Source organism: Triticum dicoccoides, chromosome 3B (genome assembly GCF_002162155.2).
Source record: "Triticum dicoccoides isolate Atlit2015 ecotype Zavitan chromosome 3B, WEW_v2.0, whole genome shotgun sequence".
NCBI lineage: Eukaryota > Viridiplantae > Streptophyta > Magnoliopsida > Poales > Poaceae > Triticum > Triticum dicoccoides.
Window position 1 is genome coordinate 11,523,332 of NC_041385.1, and position 20,477 is coordinate 11,543,808.

The 20,477-nt window shown below is 46.9% G+C and overlaps 2 protein-coding genes across 11 annotated transcripts; one reads left to right on the forward strand and one right to left on the reverse strand.

Annotated features, from left to right (window-relative positions):
- Positions 1 to 1,741: 1,741 nt before the first annotated feature.
- Positions 1,742 to 10,606, reverse strand: LOC119274365 (beta-glucuronosyltransferase GlcAT14A-like). Of its 10 annotated transcripts, none has more exons than XR_005135125.1 (8): positions 9,817 to 10,606; positions 8,079 to 8,154; positions 7,894 to 8,009; positions 7,133 to 7,801; positions 4,231 to 4,302; positions 3,440 to 3,490; positions 3,024 to 3,161; positions 1,742 to 2,213 (listed from the first exon to the last, which is right to left on the reverse strand). XR_005135125.1 is itself a non-coding variant. In XM_037555051.1 (4 exons), exons 1-4 carry the CDS (start codon positions 10,316 to 10,318, stop codon positions 7,287 to 7,289), a joined length of 1,209 nt encoding a protein of 402 aa, XP_037410948.1. In that variant the 5' UTR covers positions 10,319 to 10,606; the 3' UTR covers positions 6,629 to 7,286. The 10 variants fall into 10 exon arrangements, 1 of the variants encoding a protein (XP_037410948.1); XR_005135123.1 differs by having other exon boundaries at positions 3,024 to 3,346; XR_005135127.1 differs by having other exon boundaries at positions 1,742 to 2,039; positions 2,141 to 2,213; positions 3,024 to 3,490.
- Positions 10,607 to 14,838: 4,232 nt separating this feature from the next.
- Positions 14,839 to 20,244, forward strand: LOC119274366 (ABC transporter G family member 7-like). The gene is made up of 11 exons (XM_037555053.1): positions 14,839 to 15,154; positions 15,714 to 15,904; positions 15,990 to 16,140; positions 16,301 to 16,433; positions 17,070 to 17,271; positions 17,909 to 18,185; positions 18,650 to 18,781; positions 18,908 to 19,128; positions 19,242 to 19,454; positions 19,544 to 19,628; positions 19,881 to 20,244. The coding sequence occupies exons 1-11, from the start codon at positions 14,951 to 14,953 to the stop codon at positions 20,055 to 20,057; spliced, it is 1,986 nt and encodes a 661-aa protein (XP_037410950.1). The 5' UTR covers positions 14,839 to 14,950; the 3' UTR covers positions 20,058 to 20,244.
- The last annotated feature ends 233 nt before the right edge of the window (positions 20,245 to 20,477 follow it).

Below are 20,477 nucleotides of genomic sequence, written 5' to 3' on the forward strand. Positions count from 1 at the left end.
ATGAACTTTTTTTTAATCTTGAGAACAAATTTTGAAATGTAGAACAAATTTGGAAGCGCGAACAATTTCTTAAAGCACAAACATTTTTTGAATATTGAGAACAAATTTTGAAACAGAGAACAAATTTGAAAAATCCTGAATATATTTGGAAGCGCAAACATTTTTTGAAAACCTAAACAAAAAAGTTGAAGCTCGATACATTATATTAAGTTCGAAAGTTTTGCACTTTTTTGTGTAACGAGAACAATTTTTGAATTTTGAGAACAATTTTTAAAAAAACTGAACATTTTATGGAAAGGCAAACAAAATTTGAATATTTTGAAAAAAGAGAAAAGAAAAAGGAAATGAAATAAGAAACCAAAGAAAGAAAAAACAGAAAAAACGAAAAAGAAGAAAAGAAAAAGGAAACATAAAGGAATTTGAAAATCTGAAGAACAAAAAGGAAATAGAAAGAGAAGAAAAGGAATTGAAAAAATGAAATAAAGAAACAGAAAAACAAAGAAAGAAGAAAAAAAGAAACAGAAAAAGAAAAATAAAAATCGGAAAAAAAAACGATGAAAGCAACGAAAACCCGGTTCAGAAAACCTTCTAGAAGGTTCACAAAACCGGATTGGGCAGTTGGTAACGTATCTAAGTGGGCCGGCCCAGGTAACGTCGCTCGGTTGTTTCCCCTATACGAAGCGCCCGCATTTTGCCGCAGTGAGCGGCCAATAGGAAATTCCGACCAGAAGGGCGGCGCGGCTCCCGCTTCAGAGCGTGTTTGGTTCACGACCTGGGCTCTCTGCCTGGGGAAAATAGGTGCCTGGCCCGTGCCTGAGAAGCGATCGAGTTTTGCCTGGCCAGGCTGCCTGAGCCGAAAGGCGTTTGGTTCGTTCCTGGGCCTGAACGATTATTAAACTACTATGTGTCAGGTCCTCAATTCTTTAACTACCACCAGCCTCTTGTTTTTACTCGCCAGGCTCCTCGATTTTTGTGCCCAGGCGTTTGTTCCAGGTCGCCTGGGTCAGGCTAAGGCCCTCTTTGATTTGCATGATTTTCAGAATGTAGGAATAGGAAAAACACATGATTTGAGTGGCATGTCCATTTTAATCCTATAGGATTAACATAGAGTGTTTGATGCCATAGAAAAAACAAAGGAATTGTAAAAAGAGGTTGGAGTGGATGCTTGATTTCCAGTAAAATGTAGTACACTTGATTCCATAGGAAAAAATCCTATAGGATTCAATCCTTTGAATCAAATGACAAACGTAGGAAAAAATCCTAAGGATTCTAACCCTCCAAAACTCCTATGTAATCGAAAGTGCTAATTTGAGCTCGAGCTCAGATGCTCACTATATCCTACTCGTCCGCTGCCAACAAGATTCGCACTGCCCTGTGTATAGTCATCTGTATTCTGAATAGTATATCTAGCCTATTTCCTGACCAGGGCCCACCCATCTACCGCACTTAATAGCATGCTCGCCATCCCACCCCAACTGGCTCAGACGGTCGTGCCACTTATGGGCCACGGCTCAGCCAAACTGGTACTAACGGGAGCCGTCCAACCCACCTACTCCATTTACTGCTGGTCACCAGCCACGTCTCCATCCTCCTGCAGATCCTTCCTTCTCCTATCCTCTCCAACCACGCTGCAGAGAAACCATGACGGCGGCCATGACTTCTTCAGCTTCTTCCTCGCTCCAGCCGTTCAAAATCCAAACTTTGATACAAGATAGCGTCAGCAAAGGCACTGTACATTGAGTTGTTTGGTCTGTGTTCTACATGATCATTTGTAGGAAGCTTAGGCATGTGTTGCAACAGAGAAATTACAAGTTCAGTTCTACTCATACATTTGTATTTATAGTGCCGGAGAGAAAAAATACGAAGATACAGACTGATGGCATGGCAAATGCTTTACAGATAACTCTTATTACGGCCAGCACCGTCTGCTGCCCCCACTGAGCAGACCCGCGCCGTCATCATCACCTGCTTAATCAGCTGCTCATCAGCGCCATCGTGGGCTCGCGATCGTAGTAGTCCTTGACTTAGACCATGACCCTCTAGTGTTAATAGGCTGCATTTCAGCCATGCTTTCTGAACCAAATTAAATTCTAAATCATGAAAAGGTGAAAACAAAATTTGCAAAGACATGGGAACTGACCACACAGTCCTGAAGTACGTGGATCCTGTCAGTGAAGCCCCCCAAAAACATTACCTTGTGCACCAATAGAAACCTTGGAAAATAGAGATGCATAATCTTAGTAAGCATATCAGCACTACCTCTTACAAAGCGAAAATGTGTTCAATCATGGCACCCTTTAACAGTTGATTACTCATTTGTATCAAGAGTCGGACTAAGAAAACAGTAGGTACGTTGGTGTGTAGACTGGAGTGTCATTTTCTTTTACAGGAGGTTAATTCATCATTAAGGAAAAGTGAATAACATTAATACTGCGCATGGGCCTAAGGAACATCCCAGAGAAAAAGGTTCCATCAACTTATAAGAATATTTCCAGATTGTCGAATAACAATCAGGAAAACAGAGGTTAAACCAACAGTTTATCAGAAGGTCAAGCAAGTATAAGCATATTTATCACAGTAGTTCCTTTCGGGAAGAAATGTCATATATGAATGAATATTATCCCGAGATACCGGTTATAGAAGTACAGGTAGAAGCATAGACCATGGACTAAGGAGATCACTTCATATAATACATCTTCACCAAAGTTTGTTCGAACTAACTCTACAACATTTTCAATGCAAGTCTCAATGAGAACCTGCGAAGGAAAAAAGAACACCTACATTATTGTTGGGATTAGGAGACTGTGGGAGCATAGTAATGTTGGGATCAGGGGTGTTATGTGACTAATGGGAGCGTAGTAATGTTGCAATTAGGTGTTCTTTGACAAATGGTCACACTTAAATCATATATATTACACTACTGTGAGAATATATGTAGATCTCTTGAGGGGGAAAGTACATGCTCCAAGAGAAATGCCGTTGAATAAGTAAATCAAAAGTTAAATACATGTTATGAGTATTACCTCACAAAGCTCTCTTTTCACCAACAGTTCTTGCCGCCATTTAATCGGGTCCTTCATGCTATCAGATGCAACCTGTGTGTCTTATGAACCCTCATGTTCTTTGTCAACTACATTATCCAAGTTAACTGATGCCTCATCCTGAAACAAAAGAAGCAATTTTCTGGGGGCCTGTTTCTCTTCAAAGTACTTAAGAGTTAATAGAATAGGTAATTTGCCTTTGAAATAAGGGAAGACACGTTGTAATTCCGATAAATCAAATCAGTCACAGTCAGATAATGTGAGCCATGTGGGTGAAATATCTGCAGCAATGGGTGTCTCCCGTTCTGTTCCAGCAAAGAGCTCCAACATAAATAGTCTCATGTGAATATAACTAGCAATTAAAAGTAAGCACATCACAAGCTTGGAATTCCTTTTACCTTGTCAAATATGAGTTCCTTTAACTGCTTTATCAGCTCTTCAATTAAAACCTACAAATATTGAAAGTAAGCTATAAGCATTGTCTATTCAGACTACATGTAATGGCAGCTTAACATCTGGTTCAAGCAAACTATTGGTGCTGGCTAACCTCAGTAACAAGTTTGGTGTTATCAACAATGGATAGAAAACAAACAACGAACTGGAGGAAAAAAGACATGTTAGTTCAGTTGATGATTAATTGCTTGGAAGCATAAAACCATCCATAGTTTTTGTGCACTGGGAGAATGTTTGTATAGGTTAGAGCATAGAATTCACACAGTACGACGAAAAGTGCCTGCAGCTACCGGGCTCCATGGCTCTTGGTATTTGAAAATTTTGAAAAACATACTTTCGTTGCTAAAAAAAAAATCTTAAATAAAATACGTGAATACACACACATTCCTAAGGCCCGGTAAAAATCTGAAGAAGAGATACTTTGTATTTTGGGAAATACAAGAAAGTGAAATTTCTGACAGAAATGGCACCCCTTTTCTCCTATATACTGTCAGAAATTTGTTTTTTTTTCTTCTATAGCCCAAAACAAAACGAGATTTCTACCGAAACTGGCCACGGGTATTCAAAATGTGTATATGTATCCCCGGAAAAAAAATCACATTATTCTGAAACTTCAAAAGTACAAAATTCAAATGTTTAAATATAGAGTAGTGGAGCTCGGGTGCTGAAATCCTTCTCTCCACAGTACAATCCTGTTCAAACACTAAAATATATTACATATATAGACATCACTTACAAGGCATACATAATCACTGAGAGCAAGCTTCATAATCTTCCCCTTCAAGCTTTTGATAATCTTCTTCCTATCCTGAAATGCATTACCGTGTTAAATGGCAAAAGCACATTGGAAATAAGCAAGAAGGAAAATACTACTTCAATATGCACCGTGAGGAGGCTCCAATGTGCTTTTGCCATTTAACAGGGTAAGCACGAAGGAAATAAGCAAACTTAGTCGGATTTACACATAGTTTGAGAGGATGAGTATTATGCACATTGGAAATAAGCAAGAAGGAAAATACTACTCAATATGCACCGTGAGGAGGCTTCAATGTGCTTTTGCCATTTAACACGGTAAGCAAGAAGGAAATAAGCAAACTTAGTCGAATTTACACATAGTTTGAGAGGATGAGTAGTGTGCACATTGGAAATAAGCAAGGAAAATACTAGTGAATATGCAGCACGCTCTAGATCCGCACAGCAGGGAACCGCTGGACCGTGCCGAACACCTCGCTCCTTGCGATGGCGATCGTTCTTGCCGGACCAGCCATCGCTGGCTTTCCAGGTGCGTTGTGTCTACCTACATTTACCTTGCTGCTGCATTCAGTTTCCCAAATTCATAGATTCAGTCTTTCAGTTCATATATTCCTAGGTTCATAGATTTGAAGATTCAATCTTTACAATCAGCAGTACTTCTAGATTCACATAATCAAAGAATCAATCTCTACAATCAGCAGTACTTCTAGATTCACATATTCAATGGATTTTCTAGGGAACGATCTGTCCACCGGGTTCCATTTTAGCCCACATCCATACTTTGACAAACTGTATTTCTTACTTGGCAGCAGAAGTATACTAAGGTCATCGCATGATCTTGCTGAAAGTCAGTACAACTTTCCAGTTTACCCAGTGGCTGGCCTTGCTGCTAGTTGCTGCAGTAAGGCACTCCTAGCATGACCTCTCTAAATTGACCAAGCAGACTGCAAATGAATCCTAGCGGTTCTAACTGTACTATTTCTTCAGTCATGCCAACATTTTTATTCAGAAAATCGCTCCATGTTCGATGGGGTAAAGTTGTTTGTTCACTAACCTCCGGTTTCATCCGGGCGCCCAAGGATTCCTCCTCCCCGTTGATAGCTCCGATGTCGGCGGGACCTCTCCCTTCCCTCCGCCGTGAAGATCTGCGCTTCACCGCTGTCTGCCGCCGCGTGCTGCTGCGGCGCCGTCGGCCCTGCCACAACTTGGCCACCAAACTCCCCCCAACCTCCTCAAGCAGAGCGGATCTGATTCATGGGAGAAAGGGGTCCTCTCAGTCAACCAAGCTGGTCCTCTACAAATGGAGACGCACCCGCCCAAAACCAAAAGATCAACATACCAGCCGATGTGCATCAGAAACTCCATGTCCATGGTGCCTCGCCGCCGGCGGTCCAGACCTCTATCCCGCACTCCTCAGCTACCAAATGACCCTTGGGGGAGAAGACACTCGCCCCTGCATCCAATTCGTCATAGTGCCCACGAGACGGAAAGCGAACTTTCCGATCCACGGATCAGACGGGGAGCGGCGATTCTGATCCACGGCTCACCTCGCCGCCGTTCACCTTCGCGTTAAACTAGCCATTCTATTCCATCTGCATGACCCACCACCTATCCTGTCGCGTACGTATTTCCCACCACCTATCCTGTCGCGTACGTATTTCCCAACAGTACCCAATTTCTGGCAGCCGACAACCGCGCGAATAAAAATATGGCGCAGATCCAGAAGCACCGACGTACGCTGCAGATATCGAGCACATCTGCGCTCGCGAGTAGTTACTCCACGTCCCTATGTAATTCCTTTAAATCAAAATCAAAGGAGCCCTAATTGTGTGCCTGCATGTTGGCCAGGCTAATCACCTGCGTCATCAGTCCAGGCCAGGCTAACTGAGAAATCGCCAGGGCAGCAACCAAACAAGGTACAGGCAGCTTTCAGGCGAGGCACCTTTGTACCAGGACAGCAACTAAACGCACTCTCAATCCGGTAGACAGGTTAGGGCATATACAATGGTGCTATCTTAGGAGTGCCACGTAGGATAAATGGTGAGGTGGAGGAGAGAGAACTCATAAGAAAAGGCTTGTCTTCTCTTATTTAAGATAACACAAGAGATGATCTCTTAGCACAATTTGTCTCACCATATTTTAAGGAATAACTAGTTATTGAAGATAAGGCTAAGATATAACCCATTGTAAACATATTTTTTTGTCATCTCTAAATTACATGCAAGACTTAAGATAAGACTGTCCTATCAACCATTGTACATGCCCTTAGGCGCCTCCCTGGCTCCGTTTCCTTGCCAAAAATCCACGGCGCATTGGATAAAATCGACTCTCATGCGCCAGGTTTTTCCAAAGGAAACGGAACAAACTCACGCCCTCCAAACTAACCGAAACAGAATTTAATCAGAGAGCCAACGAGGCAGAGTAACAACTCTTTCTACAACCCTACACCTGGTAATAATCCTAAAGCTTTGCTACATGAAGATGTATACACATTTAGACTGGAAAAGATAAATGTGAGCATTCTGCAGTTCAGGAGTACAAAAAATAAAAAATGTGAGCGTTCTGTTAAGCACAACAGCAACCAGTCCACAACCGCAAGGCCAACAAAATTCCCCACCCTTCATGTTTTTTTTTCTGCCTGTCTCTCGATTCAATTCCGTACGGGAGCACCAAGAATTCCACCAAGGTTCTATAAACATCCGCACAAGGCCGTTCGACGCATCGCTACTAATTACACTCCCTGCAAGCTCAGGTAATCATCAACCCCCACCCAAAAGCAAGCTCCCTGGCCTCCAACAATGCTGGGACGCAATGCAGCAGTGAGAGGCCTCGAAGTCATGACAGCTACCAAAAATATCTCGGAAAGAATAGGCACGCCCTCTCACCTTGGCCCTGTGCGCACAACCCAGCTGCAGCAAAAATGCTCCCACAGGAGGCGGAAATGCCGGAGTTCTGAACACGCGGAGAGCCACTCGATCTGTGCAAAATGAGACACGCTCGACTGCCGGAAAGTGCACGCAGCCACGCGGTTCAGTGCTGCTATTGCGCGCATGAGCTGTTGCTCGACTTCGATTCTTCCAGGATCCGGTCCATGTATCTGCGGAACTTCTCGGCTTGGGGCCCGGGTCTTACAATGTTGACGTTGCTCCACTGGGAGCATGGATCGCTGAACCATCTCTTTCTGCCTGTGCACCACGCTCCAGGAACAGGTCCGTGGCGCCACCGCTGGAGTATTTTCTCATCAATCTTGTCCAGCAGATACTCTTTCTCCCGGAACTTCCTAGCAAAGGGCACCCCGCTCTCCACAATCTCCTCATAATGTGTGATGTTCAGAAACCGGGGCTCCATCTGAGGCGGGTCGTCCCAGGCCACGTACCGCAAGTCGTTGTTCACCGTGAAGTTGCGGAAGTCCGAGTTGCACGCGACCGAGTGGAAATAACCTTCCAAAGGCAGCATCACGTTGGTGAAGTACATGAGAAGGGTTCGAGGGAGGTTCTCCCATCCGAAAATGCAGTACTCTATAAACCGCCGGTTTAGAATGACCCAAGGAGAACCTATCAGAAATGAATGGAGTACATATAAGGATGTAAAATAATTGCTCAAAAGGAAGGCCAGGGAAGTAGAAGCAGAGGTATAATAATAATACCTGTGAAGAATTTGAAACCATCTGGAGTTGCCCGTTTCTCTGTGGATTGGAAGAACTGATTCCTGCCAGCCAGGTATATCCCAGCATCTACTATCACTGGTTGCACTCTCTGAGACCTGCAACAATATATTGGTGAAACTAATACCAGTGCAGCTAAATTTTTGCTAAGTTCAGATAGTACATACTCTTTCCAACCAATATCACTAGTGTGATCGATGAAGTTGAGGTGCCTTGGCACAGACGAGAAGACATGAATCAGGTCTGCAGCAAGCGAAAACATAAAAGACCATAAATACCAGAAAAGTCAAGAACACCCAAGCTTCATTAACTACCATAAAGCTTCATCAGTTGAAACATATTCACACATGTGAAAAGGTAAAGTGTATACGTCAAACTTAAATAACTCCAGACTAGCAATAAGTAAGTTTTTCTGTTGAAACCATCTTAGCAACATATACGAAACCAAACAGAGATTAATAGTGTGGGTTCATTAGGACTTAGGAAAGAGAGAATAACACAAGTGGAGCAAGGTGTGAGGGAATATTACATATGCATGTTGGGGCTAGCATGTTACACACATTTTCAGCACGAAATGATACAAGAGATCTATCATATATGAAAAGACAAAATATATGATGAGGTCCAGGCAAGGATGACTGTAGTCTGTAGACATTCTACTTACTGTACTAAGTGAACAATAACAGGGTAAAATGTATTAACAAATACCAGATTATTATTATTATGATAAAGCAAGCGAACCCAAGAAAAAAATATGAAGTACATTATGGACAAGCTAGGGAAGAAGTATACGAGTGAGAGCGCGACAGCAGCACATAACTTCTAAATATCTAGTGAAATCTATGTGAGCTGATTTTCCTTTTAAGCGACTGTTGCATTTCCGCAATGACTTTGGAATTTCAGAGCAGGAAATCTGGAAACGAAGACGTGGGCACGTGACCACGTTGGGAGGAAGGAACACAAGAAGGGGACTCTCAGGACTCAATTAAGATGCAGTGTCTTTTGTCTGATCCATCAGTCATGTTTGCTTCAAATTTAAGGTTTCCTCATGCACAACTCATGGATTTTGGGATTAGGAAACACACAAGATTCATTTCTCAACTGAATGCTGATATTTTTTTTCCCTCCATTTTTTGTAATTCCTGCTTATTTATTCAATTTCACCAAAGACCCCCTTATTTGTTAGAAACAACTTCCCCTAGACAATCAGCATAAATGAAACATGAATGCACCTAGATGTTGTCAATTAGCATTTGGTCATATGCTCCGTATAAAAAGGGTGATTGCTACATGCCCGAAACAAAGCTACAGCTAGAGTGTTGCGTAGAGCTGACACGTTTGATGATCTTCAATATGAAGAGAAGAACGGAGATAGGTAATTCAGTGGGTTTGGGCTTGACAACAGGAAGCGGGAACACAGCAATTGACGAAAACAGGGTGCCAAACTATATTTAGTAGTGTATATATATTGTGGTACTATCTTCTTGTCAAGGGCAGCTTTCCTACCAGTGCCTAAAGACATTGTAAACAAGTACAAATACTCCGTTGTTACAAGTCTGCCAAACCTAACTATAGCAGCAGCAACATTCTTATTAGTCTATAGTAAGTATAACTATGCATCTACTACTAGTAGTAATTGCACAATGTGACAGCAAGCATTAAACAGCACTTAAAACAAAGCCAGCATCACAAGACAGATTTAATTCCGGGGGCTACAGCAACAGCCCAACCGAACTGCCGAAAATGTCCGTCTGCAGCTCGACAATTGAAGAAAGAAACGCCTCCCGAATCCCCAAAGTAAGGCACCCGTCAGATTTGTGCTACTAGATCCGGACAGCGCAGGAAGCTTCCGAAACTGATTGCGCCAGATTGGGGAGGAGGAGGAACATCCATTTGGAATCTTACCGTCCTGGGTGAGGAGCGGGTAATCGGCGGCGCTGAGCGTGACGAACCAGTCCCACTCGGCGTCGAGCCGGAGCAAGGCGGCGGCGGCGCGGAGCGTGGCGGCGAGGCCGGAGGAGCCCATGGGGGTGCCGGCGGCGGGGCGGCCGACGACGTCGACGTTCCCGAAGGCGGCGATTGCGGGCGCGGCCCGCGCGACGGCGGCGGCGAGCTCGAGGCGCTCGGCCTCGGGCGCGTCCGCGGAGAGGTGGAGCAGGTACTGGTTCCGGGGGTGGTAGACGGCGAGGAGCAGGCGCAGGAGCCTGCGGCCGTCCCCGCGGCCGCCCGAGAGCAGGTACGCGAAGGCGGGCGGCGCGGCGGCCCCGCGCCGCACGTAGCTGGGCGGCGGGAGGCGCGCGAAGAGCGCGGAGGAGGCCGAGTAGCCCGAGAGCGCGGAGAGGAAGAGCATGAGCGAGACGAAGGAGACGGACACCAGCGGCAGCAGCCACTTGTCCGCTGCCCCCATCGCCCGCTTCCCGCGCTATGAAGCAGCAGCAGCGGTGGGGAGCGAGCTGGCCGCGGGAGCGGAGGGGCGCGGGGCGCGTCAACGCCGAGGCGGGCGGCGCTGGGGGGACTCCGGCGGGGTGCTGGTGGGGGTCGCTGCTGCTAGGGTTTGGCGGCGAGATCGCATCGGGGGTGGGGAATGGCGGGCGAGATCGGGTGGGCGCAGCGGCAGCTCGATCTCCTCTCCTCTCCCTCTCGCGTACGTTTCTCTCTCTCTCTCTCTCTCTCTCTCTCTTTGCCTGTGCCAGGCCTCGCGTACGGAGGTGGGAGAGAGAGCGTGAGGCGCCTGTCGCTATGTACCGGCGCCAACGCGAGCCGGACACGTCGACGCGGCCGCCGCAGCCCCCATGACATGCCGGCCCCGCGCGCCCGGGCCCGCGCGTCAGCGGGGGCAGGGCCGACGGGCTTGGGGTCGCGTGGCGGCTGGGCAGAGGGAGCGGGGAGTTGTCGGATGGGGCGAGCGAACGGCGCTTGCTTCGGGCCCACGCGTCGCTGACGCGTGGGCCACCCCGGGGGTGCCGCCACCGCGCGGTAAAGAATCGGGGATCCCGTCGGGTGGGGGTGGGTAGGTGGTGGGGAGTAGAGGGATGGTATCCATCCACGGGCCGTGGCCCGCCGTGTCAGTGAGCGGCTCGGGAGGCTGTTATAGTCGTGGGCCCGGGCGCGAGTCAGCGAGGAGATCGAATTTTAATAATTTTGGTTTTTTTTTTGCGTGGGATGGGAGGGGAGGGGGTGCAAAACTTTAGCCGCTAGCGTTTGTCCCGCGCGCGCGCGTGCATTTGACGTAAGTACGTGCGTAAGTCTTTGCGTAATTAGTGTAACTATAAGACGACTTTGCGTGTGGTTGTTCCTCGGCCTAATGTGGCCGCTAAAGTACTACTCCTCCTCCTCCTCCTCGGCGATCTCTTTCTCCCTTTCGACCGAACCGAAACTCTGGCCTTCTTTTCTTGCTCTTTTTGAATTGAGTCTCTATCTATCGCTTTGCTGCGTGACATCACGGTAGCTGCAACGACCCCTGCCAACCATACCATCTTGGATGATGAACCCGTCACGCTCGAAGCTCCACTGGATCCTTTCCCTCCCCTCGCGCAAAGCCGGCGGCTAGGGTAAAGTTCTCCTCCTCCCCTCCTTCAAGGTTTGTCGTCAGGTCAGCCTGCGGGTTCTTCTTTCCTCTGCTCGCCGTTTCCGACGACCCGTGATGAGGAGGAGAAATCTGGTGCCTCAGCCCTGGCTAGTGCTTTAGATTATGTTTTGTAGTCATCGCGGGGTCGGTGCTCGATCGGATGGCGGCACTTCATCGCCGAGTTGGTCTTTGACCCTTCTCGAATTCGTCAGTCAAGGCGGAGTCGACGGAGCTCCGGTGTAGATTCCTTCCATCTTCATGGGATGACGACGTTAGGGTTTCTCACCGTGCGTGCACGGTCATGAGATCTGGTGTCGGATGCTTTGGATCAATTCAAGAGTTCAACGACGACAACTTTGGCTCCAGGGCGCTAGTCCCTAGCGGCACGTGCAGGAAGACTTCTCAACTATGATCAATAAAATCAGACCGGCTCCAGTATGGAAGCAGCCACAAAGGTGCGCCAGTAGCTTGCTATTGGAGCATTAGCAGTAGTGGTCGCTCAATGGTCTAGGAACCTCGAAGTAGTTTATTATATTTGTGCTGACTTATATTTCGACGAACTTTTATAATTGATTGCTTATTTCTTAAGAAAGAAAAACCCGGCATGCTTAGTTCTGAATTTCCTTTTTTGCTTTTCTTTTTCGAGCAACCGAGATAGGACCTCGCCCTTTTTCTTCCTCTTTTCAAATTGAGTCTTTATCGCTTTGCTGCGAGCTGTTGTGTGACGTCAGGTTAGCTGAAAACGACCCCTGCCAAGCATCCCATCTTGGATGAACCCATCACACTCAAAGCTGTTGGAAATATGCCCTAGAGGCAATAATAAAAGGATTATTATTATATTTCCTTGTTCATGATAATTGTCTTTTGTTCATGCTATAACTGTATTATCCGGAAATCGTAATACACGTGTGAATACATAGACCATAACATGTCCCTAGTGAGCCTCTAGTTGACTAGCTCGTTGGTCAACAGATAGTCATGGTTTCCTGACTATGGACATTAGATGTCATTGACAACGGGATCACATCATTAGGAGAATGATGTGATGGACAAGACTCAATCCTAAGCATAGCACAAGATCGTGTAGTTCGTTTTGCTAGAGCTTTTCCAATGTCAAGTATCTCTTCCTTAGACCATGAGATCGTGTAACTCCCGGATACCGTAGGAGTGCTTTGGGTGTACCAAACGTCACAACGTAACTGGGTGACAATAAAGGTGCACTACAGGTATCTCCGAAAGTGTCTGTTGGGTTGACACGGATCGAGACTGGGATTTGTCACTCCGTATGACGGAGAGGTATCACTGGGCCCACTCGGTAGTGCATCATCATAATGAGCTCAAAGTGACCAAGTGTTTGGTCATGGGATCATGCATTACGGTACGAGTAAAGTGACTTGCCGGTAACGAGATTAACGAGGTATTGGGATACCGACGATCGAGTCTCGGGCAAGTAACATACCGTCTGACAAAGGGAATTGCATACGGGGTTGATTGAATCCTCGACATCGTGGTTCATCCGATGACATCATCGAGGAGCATGTGGGAGCCAACATGGGTATGCAGATCCCGCCGTTGGTTATTGACCGGAGAGCCGTCTCGGTCATGTCTGCATGTCTCCCGAACCCGTAGGGTCTACACACTTAAGGTTCGGCGACGCTAGGGTTATTAGGAAGACTTGTATGTGATTACCGAAAGTTGTTCGGAGTCCCGGATGGGATCCCGGACGTCACGAGGAGTTCCGGAATGGTCCGGAGGTAAAGATTTATATATGGGAAGTTGTCATACGGACACCGGAAGGTTTCGGGGGCATATCGGTATTGTACCGGGGCCACCGGAAGGGTTCCGGGGGTCCACCGGGAGGGGCCACCCCTCCCGGGGGGTAACATGGGCCGCGTGGGGCACGAGCCAGCCCCTGGAGGGCTGGGCGCGCCCCCCCTTGGGCCCATGCGCCTAGGGTTGGGGGGGGGGACCCTAGAGGGGGCGCCCCCCTTGCTTGGGGGGCAAGTCCCCCCTCCCTGGCCGCCGCCCCCCCCTCTAGATCCCATCTAGAGGGGCCGGCCCCCCTTGCCCCTTCCCCTATAAATAGAGGGGTGAGGGGAGGGCTGAACACCCAAGCCAAGGCGCAGCCCCTCCCCTCCCCAACACCTCTCCTCCCCCGTCGTGTGCTTGGCGAAGCCCTGTCGGAGTACTGCCTCTCCACCATCATCACGCTGTCGTGCTGCTGCTGGAGCCTTCTTCCTCAACCTCTCCTTCCCCCTTGCTGGATCAAGAAGGAGGAGACGTCGCCCGTACCGTACGTGTGTTGAACGCGGAGGTGCTATCCGTTCAGCACTTGGTCATCGGTGATCTGAATCACGGCGAGTACGACTCCATCATCACCGTTCCCTCGAACGCTTCCGTACGCGATCTACAAGTGGTATGTAGATGCAAACGCACTCCCTTGACTCGTTGCTTAGTTGAACTCATAAATGGATCTTGGTGAAACCGTAGGAAAATTTTAATTTTCTGCAACGTTCCCCAACAAAAGCTCCCCTGGATCTTTGTCCTCCCCTCACGCAAAGACGACGAGGGTAAAGTTCTCTTCCCCTTCTGCACCGACCAGCCCATGAATTCTCTTTCGATCTTCGATCCTTCACGAATTTGTTCGCCAAGATGGAGTCGATGGAGCTTCAAAGTAGGCTAGAGTTCCTCGTTGTGTGTGCGTCATGATGAGATATACTGTTAGGCACTTGTCAGCTGTTATCGACAAAGTCAGGACGACTCCGATATGGGAGCGGCAACAGGGACGTTTTGTCAACGAAGACGGCACATGCTCTCCGTAGAGGGGCACGGTTTCTAATTGGATGGTTCCTGTTGCAGATAGGAAGGGCAACCGAGACGAATGCAATTAACACATCTCCACGTAGTAGTGTAGGCCGCGTATCCATCCAGTCTGGAATCAACGTCACCGAATCACGGCTTGTTGTTTTGCGCGGGGGCAACGGCTACTCCACTCCACTCCACTCGCAGACTCCAGAACTAGCTACGAGTAGTAGCTAGCTGGTGAGTCAGCCTGTCGTGACCAGTGACCACGACGATGCTACTACTCGTTCACGGGTCGCCCGCCACATGGACCACGACGTGGATCCGATCTTCCTTTTTTTTTAGGGGTGGGTCCGATCTCTTTATTATTATTTTATTTTGAGAAATGTTTTTTGAGAAGATTGAGAAATTTTAATGTTCGAACCTGTCGTCCGCTTCGGATGCGACGGCCCAGCGTGACAAGGCGTCCAGACGACCGGCCCAGCGGCGGCGGCCCAGGTCGACGATGGCAACGCTCGCTCTCTCTCTCTCTCTCCCCATCCCGTGCCATGCCGCAACAAACTAACCACCACCACACAACGCGCCTCGAGCGAGCTGGACGAGGAAGACGAAGGCGAGGCTTAAGCCTAAACCCCATCCCCGTCCTCCTCCTCCGGTCGCCGCCGCGGGATGGAGATCAAGGGGCTGGGCCAGCTCCTGGCGGCGCTGGCCGCGGCGCTGTTCCTGCGGGTCGTCGCCGCGGGGGCCGGCCCCGCCCTCCTCCCGCCCGCGGAGGACGACGAGGGCGAGGACCTGGAGGCCGGCGGGGTGCGGCCCGTGACCATCCGGTGGGCCCGCGTCACCTGCGCCCTCAAGAACAAGCGCGGGGACGTGGTGAGTCGCTCCGGCTGACGCCGCCCTCCCCCTCTCCACCTCTCTCTTCTCGCCGGAGCCCCGCGGACGAACACCTTGCGCGCGCGCGCATTGGCCTCGTTTCTCTCGTACCCCGCGATGCTAGCGAGGGGCCACGTTCGGCTATTCTGAGTGGCTGGCGCTGGGCCCTGCTGGGGCGTTGACTGGTTAACCCAGCGATGTTGTCAGTGGCACTCGACAGTGAGGCCGTACTGTTAATGTAGACCAAGTCGCATAATTTTGCGTGGGCTAAGAATTGTCTGAATCTCCCAGAGTACACACACCCTACATTGTTCATCATGTGCTGCGTAATTATCGTAGGACCGAGTCACTAAATTCTGAGTCGGAACGATTCAGAGCATGCACACCCCTACAATGCTGGCCCTGGGATGTACTAGCAGTGGCAACAGTGAGGCCAAACTGTTACTGTGGGACAAGTTGCATAAATTTGCTTCGGCTAACCCTTGTCTGAATCATCCAGAGTATGGAAACCCTGTATGTATGTATGTATTGTTTGTGATGTGTTGTGTGATTTTGGCAGGCAAGGTTCCTGCTGTCGAATCTGTCCGGGGAGGCGAAACCAGGGAGGCTGCTGGCACTCATGGGGCCGTCAGGGTCCGGCAAGACGACTCTGCTCAATGTGCTGGCAGGGCAGCTCGCGGCGTCGCCTTCCTTGCACCTCTCTGGGTTTCTCTACGTCAATGGCCAGCCCATGTCGCAGGGCGGTTATAAGTAAGCTATGCCAGTTCCAATTGGGGTCTCTCTTTTTCTCTGCAAAGGTTTGTGGAAGAGAACTGATGTGTATTTCTTTCTGTAGGATTGCTTATGTGAGGCAAGAAGACATTTTCTTCTCACAGCTCACGGTGCGGGAAACGCTCTCCCTTGCTGCTGAGCTCCAGCTTCCTGACACCATGTCTCCTGAGAGGAAGGAGAAGTATGTTAATGATCTCTTGTTTCGTCTTGGATTGGTAAGTGACCAATGGATGATCAATAGCAACGCATGTTTTTCTATTTATCAGGGAACCTAACCTGCATGATTGTTGGATCGTCGATATATGTTACTCTCAGTTCATTCTGATTCGCTTTTTATAGCAGTATAATCATGTGTCGGTCTCTTTTTAATGAAAGGTCAACTCTGCTGATTCTATTGTGGGTGATGCAAAAGTACGTGGAATTAGTGGTGGTGAAAAGAAGCGCCTCTCGCTTGCATGTGAACTTATTGCAAGTCCTTCAGTCATCTTTGCGGATGAACCAACAACAGGTATTTTACCTGATTTACCATTTCCTTCTGTTCCTTATTTTGAATTAGCGTTTCCTTTTACTTCTGTATAGTTATTATTGTAGTTAGAATTATTTGCATGACTGTAAGTGCTCGGGCCCCTTCTTTTATCTAGCAAATTAATGTAAATAGATAGTAATATACAATAACTTAATAATCAAAATAGTATAACACAGAAACCTACTTCACTCAAATGTAAGGTTAAATGTGACTTTGTGGCACCTTGACAATGTTGTTGCCCTCCCAAAGGGCAAGGAAGTTTCTGTCCTGGTTACTCCCGCAAAAGTACATCATGGTAATACTATAGAAGTACATGATGGCTGTTAAAAATCCCCTGGCTGTAGTGTGATGAGTTCTGACCAACCTAGGTATTGTCTTAGGCAAGACAATCCACCAAAGTATCGCCCACAGTCCCATGAAGAAAAATGAGACAGACTGTTCTTGCAACTTTCCGTTTTTAAGCGGGATCCCTTGTTGAATTTTCACATGGATCAGCTTTTTCTCCTGAGACCCTCTCCTGAACATTAGCCAGAGTTCTTTTTAATAGCTTGGTATGCCAGCTGTAAAATATGAACTGACATCACATGAACTTTGTGTATCTGTGTTACTCTCTTTTAGGCCTTGATGCATTCCAGGCAGAGAAGGTGATGGAGACTCTTAGACAGCTTGCAGAAGATGGGCACACTGTCATATGCTCTATACACCAGCCGAGAGGTTCAGTCTATAGCAAATTTGATGACATTGTGCTACTCTCAGAGGGAGAAGTTGTATATATGGGGCCGGCAAAAGAAGAACCTCTAAAATACTTTGCATCATTAGGGTTGTTATTCTGTCATCACTTACATTCCTTTCTGTCATTTGGTGTTCTCTAAAACATATATTTCCCATGATTTCCACATATCTAGAATGTATGTACTGCACTTGTTTTTATTTATAGTATAGTTAGCAGGGCTAAGTAATATCAGGCATAGATTGGATTTTGGTAACACATCTCAGTCATTTTGTATTTGACACCGTAGCATGTCACGATCACTTTGTTATACACATGGATGATGGATATGGTGATGTGTCAACATTTTAGTATTATTCATGTGGCCAACACGGTACTGAAGCAAGTGTCAAATAAGTAGGCATAGAGGGAAGTACTCCATCCCTAGGCATACATTAGTCCTTCATGTTTTCAGCGGTTCAGGTTCTATATTTGCTTTTTCACACTTGCTTCAAGCTTACGTACTTTTATCATTTGACTGTATGTGTCCTTGTTAGGAGAGCCCTGAAATCGAACATTCATGATGCTGGAATTTTTGACACAGTGAACAATGTTTGTTTAGCTGTTTATGCCGTGAAACATACTTCAGGCCTATTTTAACTGCTTAAGTTTTGGCCCGTATCTCATTCTGCTTATTCTGCACCTGTACTATTACTCATGAATAATTTGAGTTTGTTTACTTCGTCAGGTACCAATGCCCAGATCATGAGAACCCTGCTGAGTTCTTGGCTGATCTCATTTCCACTGATTATAGCTCAGCTGAAAGTGTGCAGTCATCACAGAAAAGGATTGAGAACCTAATTGATGATTTTGCGAATAAGGTTCTGATTACTGAATTTAACAGTCCAGTAACACAATCGGAGGGCTCTGAATTTTCTACCAAACTTGCTCAGAAGTCCACTAGCAAGCAAAGACGTGGTTGGTGGAGACAATTCCATTTGCTGTTCAAGAGAGCATGGATGCAGGTTTTTCACTAAACCTTGTTTGATATTGTCTTCCAGCGTTTGACCCCTTTAATATGCTTTTCCTATTTCTGCCTTGAAATACGTTGATAAGTTACTTTGGCATATGTGTTTAGCATAAAATGAACCGGACCTATACTGTACCAAATTCAGGAGATCTATCTTTTTCAATATTTCCTGTAAGTTGGCACTGGTGGCATGATTGTGCTTTCACCAACTATGTGGCTCATGTAGGTGCAACATGTAACTACCGCATGAAACATGCAAGTAAACAAGAAAAAGGCTCTCGAATCTCGATGCTAACAAAATAAATTGAATGCTGCTAGATTGGTTATTTTATAGATTTCGAATCTTAGCTTGGGTGGCTTTTTGAGATACCTAAGCTTAGCTGCCTAAAATCTAATTGGGTGTTTACCTGAAGATTGACTATCACCCTGCCTATTAGTTGATTCCGAGAAGTATTTCAGGCTTTTCGTGATGGACCAACAAACAAAGTGAGAGCAAGAATGTCTGTTGCTTCAGCAATTATATTTGGATCAGTGTTCTGGCGAATGGGGAAAACTCAAACTTCCATACAAGATAGGATGGGACTTCTTCAGGTAGAATGTCTCGGATCTATCGAGCATATACATTCTGATATTTGATCTTATCGCTGTTTCCGTTTTGTCTTAAATAACAGTTTCTCTAAAAAAATGGCTGAGCACTTCCTCATATTGTTCTGTTAGGTGGCTGCCATAAACACAGCAATGGCTGCTCTGACAAAGACGGTGGGGGTTTTCCCGAAAGAACGAGCTATAGTTGACAGAGAACGAGCAAAAGGTTCCTATGCACTTGGACCATATCTCTCATCTAAGCTGCTGGCCGAGATTCCGATTGGAGCAGCATTTCCGTTGATGTTTGGATCCATTCTCTATCCAATGGCTAAACTTCATCCAACAATTTCGAGGTCGGTCAAAGTTTAATGTGCTGTGCAGCGCCATACTTACATGCCAGATGGTAGAATTTGGCACTGTTTAGCTTATGCATATTCCTAACAAATATTTCATGCTCCGTATTCAGATTTGCCAAGTTCTGTGGCATTGTGACTGTTGAATCGTTTGCGGCATCAGCCATGGGTCTTACTGTGGGAGCAATCGCTCCTACAACCGAGGCTGCGATGGCTCTTGGGCCATCCCTTATGACGGTGTTCATCGTCTTTGGAGGATACTATGTGAACCCTGATAACACCCCCGTCATCTTCCGCTGGATCCCGAAAGCGTCTCTGATCAGATGGTAATACTCAATCTTGTGATACCTAAGTGGCTCCTAGCATAGCGTGGGATAGCTAACATCTAGATGTCCCTTTGTGTTTATTTTTCCAGGGCCTTTCAAGGACTTTGCATCAACGAGTTCAAAGGTCTGCAGTTTGAGCACCAACATTCTTATGATGTTCAAACTGGAGAACAGGTATGGCCCATTCATGTGAAAGGCAGTTTTACTGCCACGAAATATTGTTTAATCAGGGATGATATTTGAATAATGGTGTATGCAAACGAAGAAAAAAATGGTGTCTGCAAACGAAGAAAAAGCTCATATGCTCTAAAAATATATAAGTACTGGATGGCTACTTATAGTAGATGTCAAGGCTAATAGCTCATTCTCATCTATTTCTACCGAGAGATAAATATGCCTGTTTGAACACATGCTTGTTTGTGACAGGCCCTGGAGAGATTTTCGCTGGGAGGAATCCGCATCGCCGACACGCTGGTGGCGCAGGGCAGGATCCTGATGTTCTGGTACTGGATGACCTACCTCCTCCTGAAGAAAAACAGAGCGAGGTACCAGCAGCTCCTGCCGCCCTCCGAGGAAGATCAAAGTAAGCAGCAGACGGAGTAGGCGTAATCATAATTTGCAACATATTTATTCTGTGAAGAGATCATGGCAGGTAGTGCAGGCCGTGTGTTGTAGCCAGTTTTTTTTTTCTGCTTCTGTGACATTTTTAGCATCCCTCTTTGGAAGAAAAGAGAAATAAAATCGTGGGAGAACCATCACGTGGATGATTCTTCTTCGCTTTTTTTTCTGAGGGGCCCTCGTCAGCAGCCCAGCTTAATAAGGGCCAACCGGCGGTGGTCCGGCCCAATGCACTCCTACAGGCCTCATCGGCACAGCGTAATAAGGGCCAACCGGTATGCCGCGAACCGTTAGCGTGATTAATTAGTTTTTTTTATTGAGACGAGCGTGATTAATTAGTACCGTACCGCTAATTGATGAACCAGGCACTCAGCTTATTAACTGGAATAGACGGCCTATGCTCTG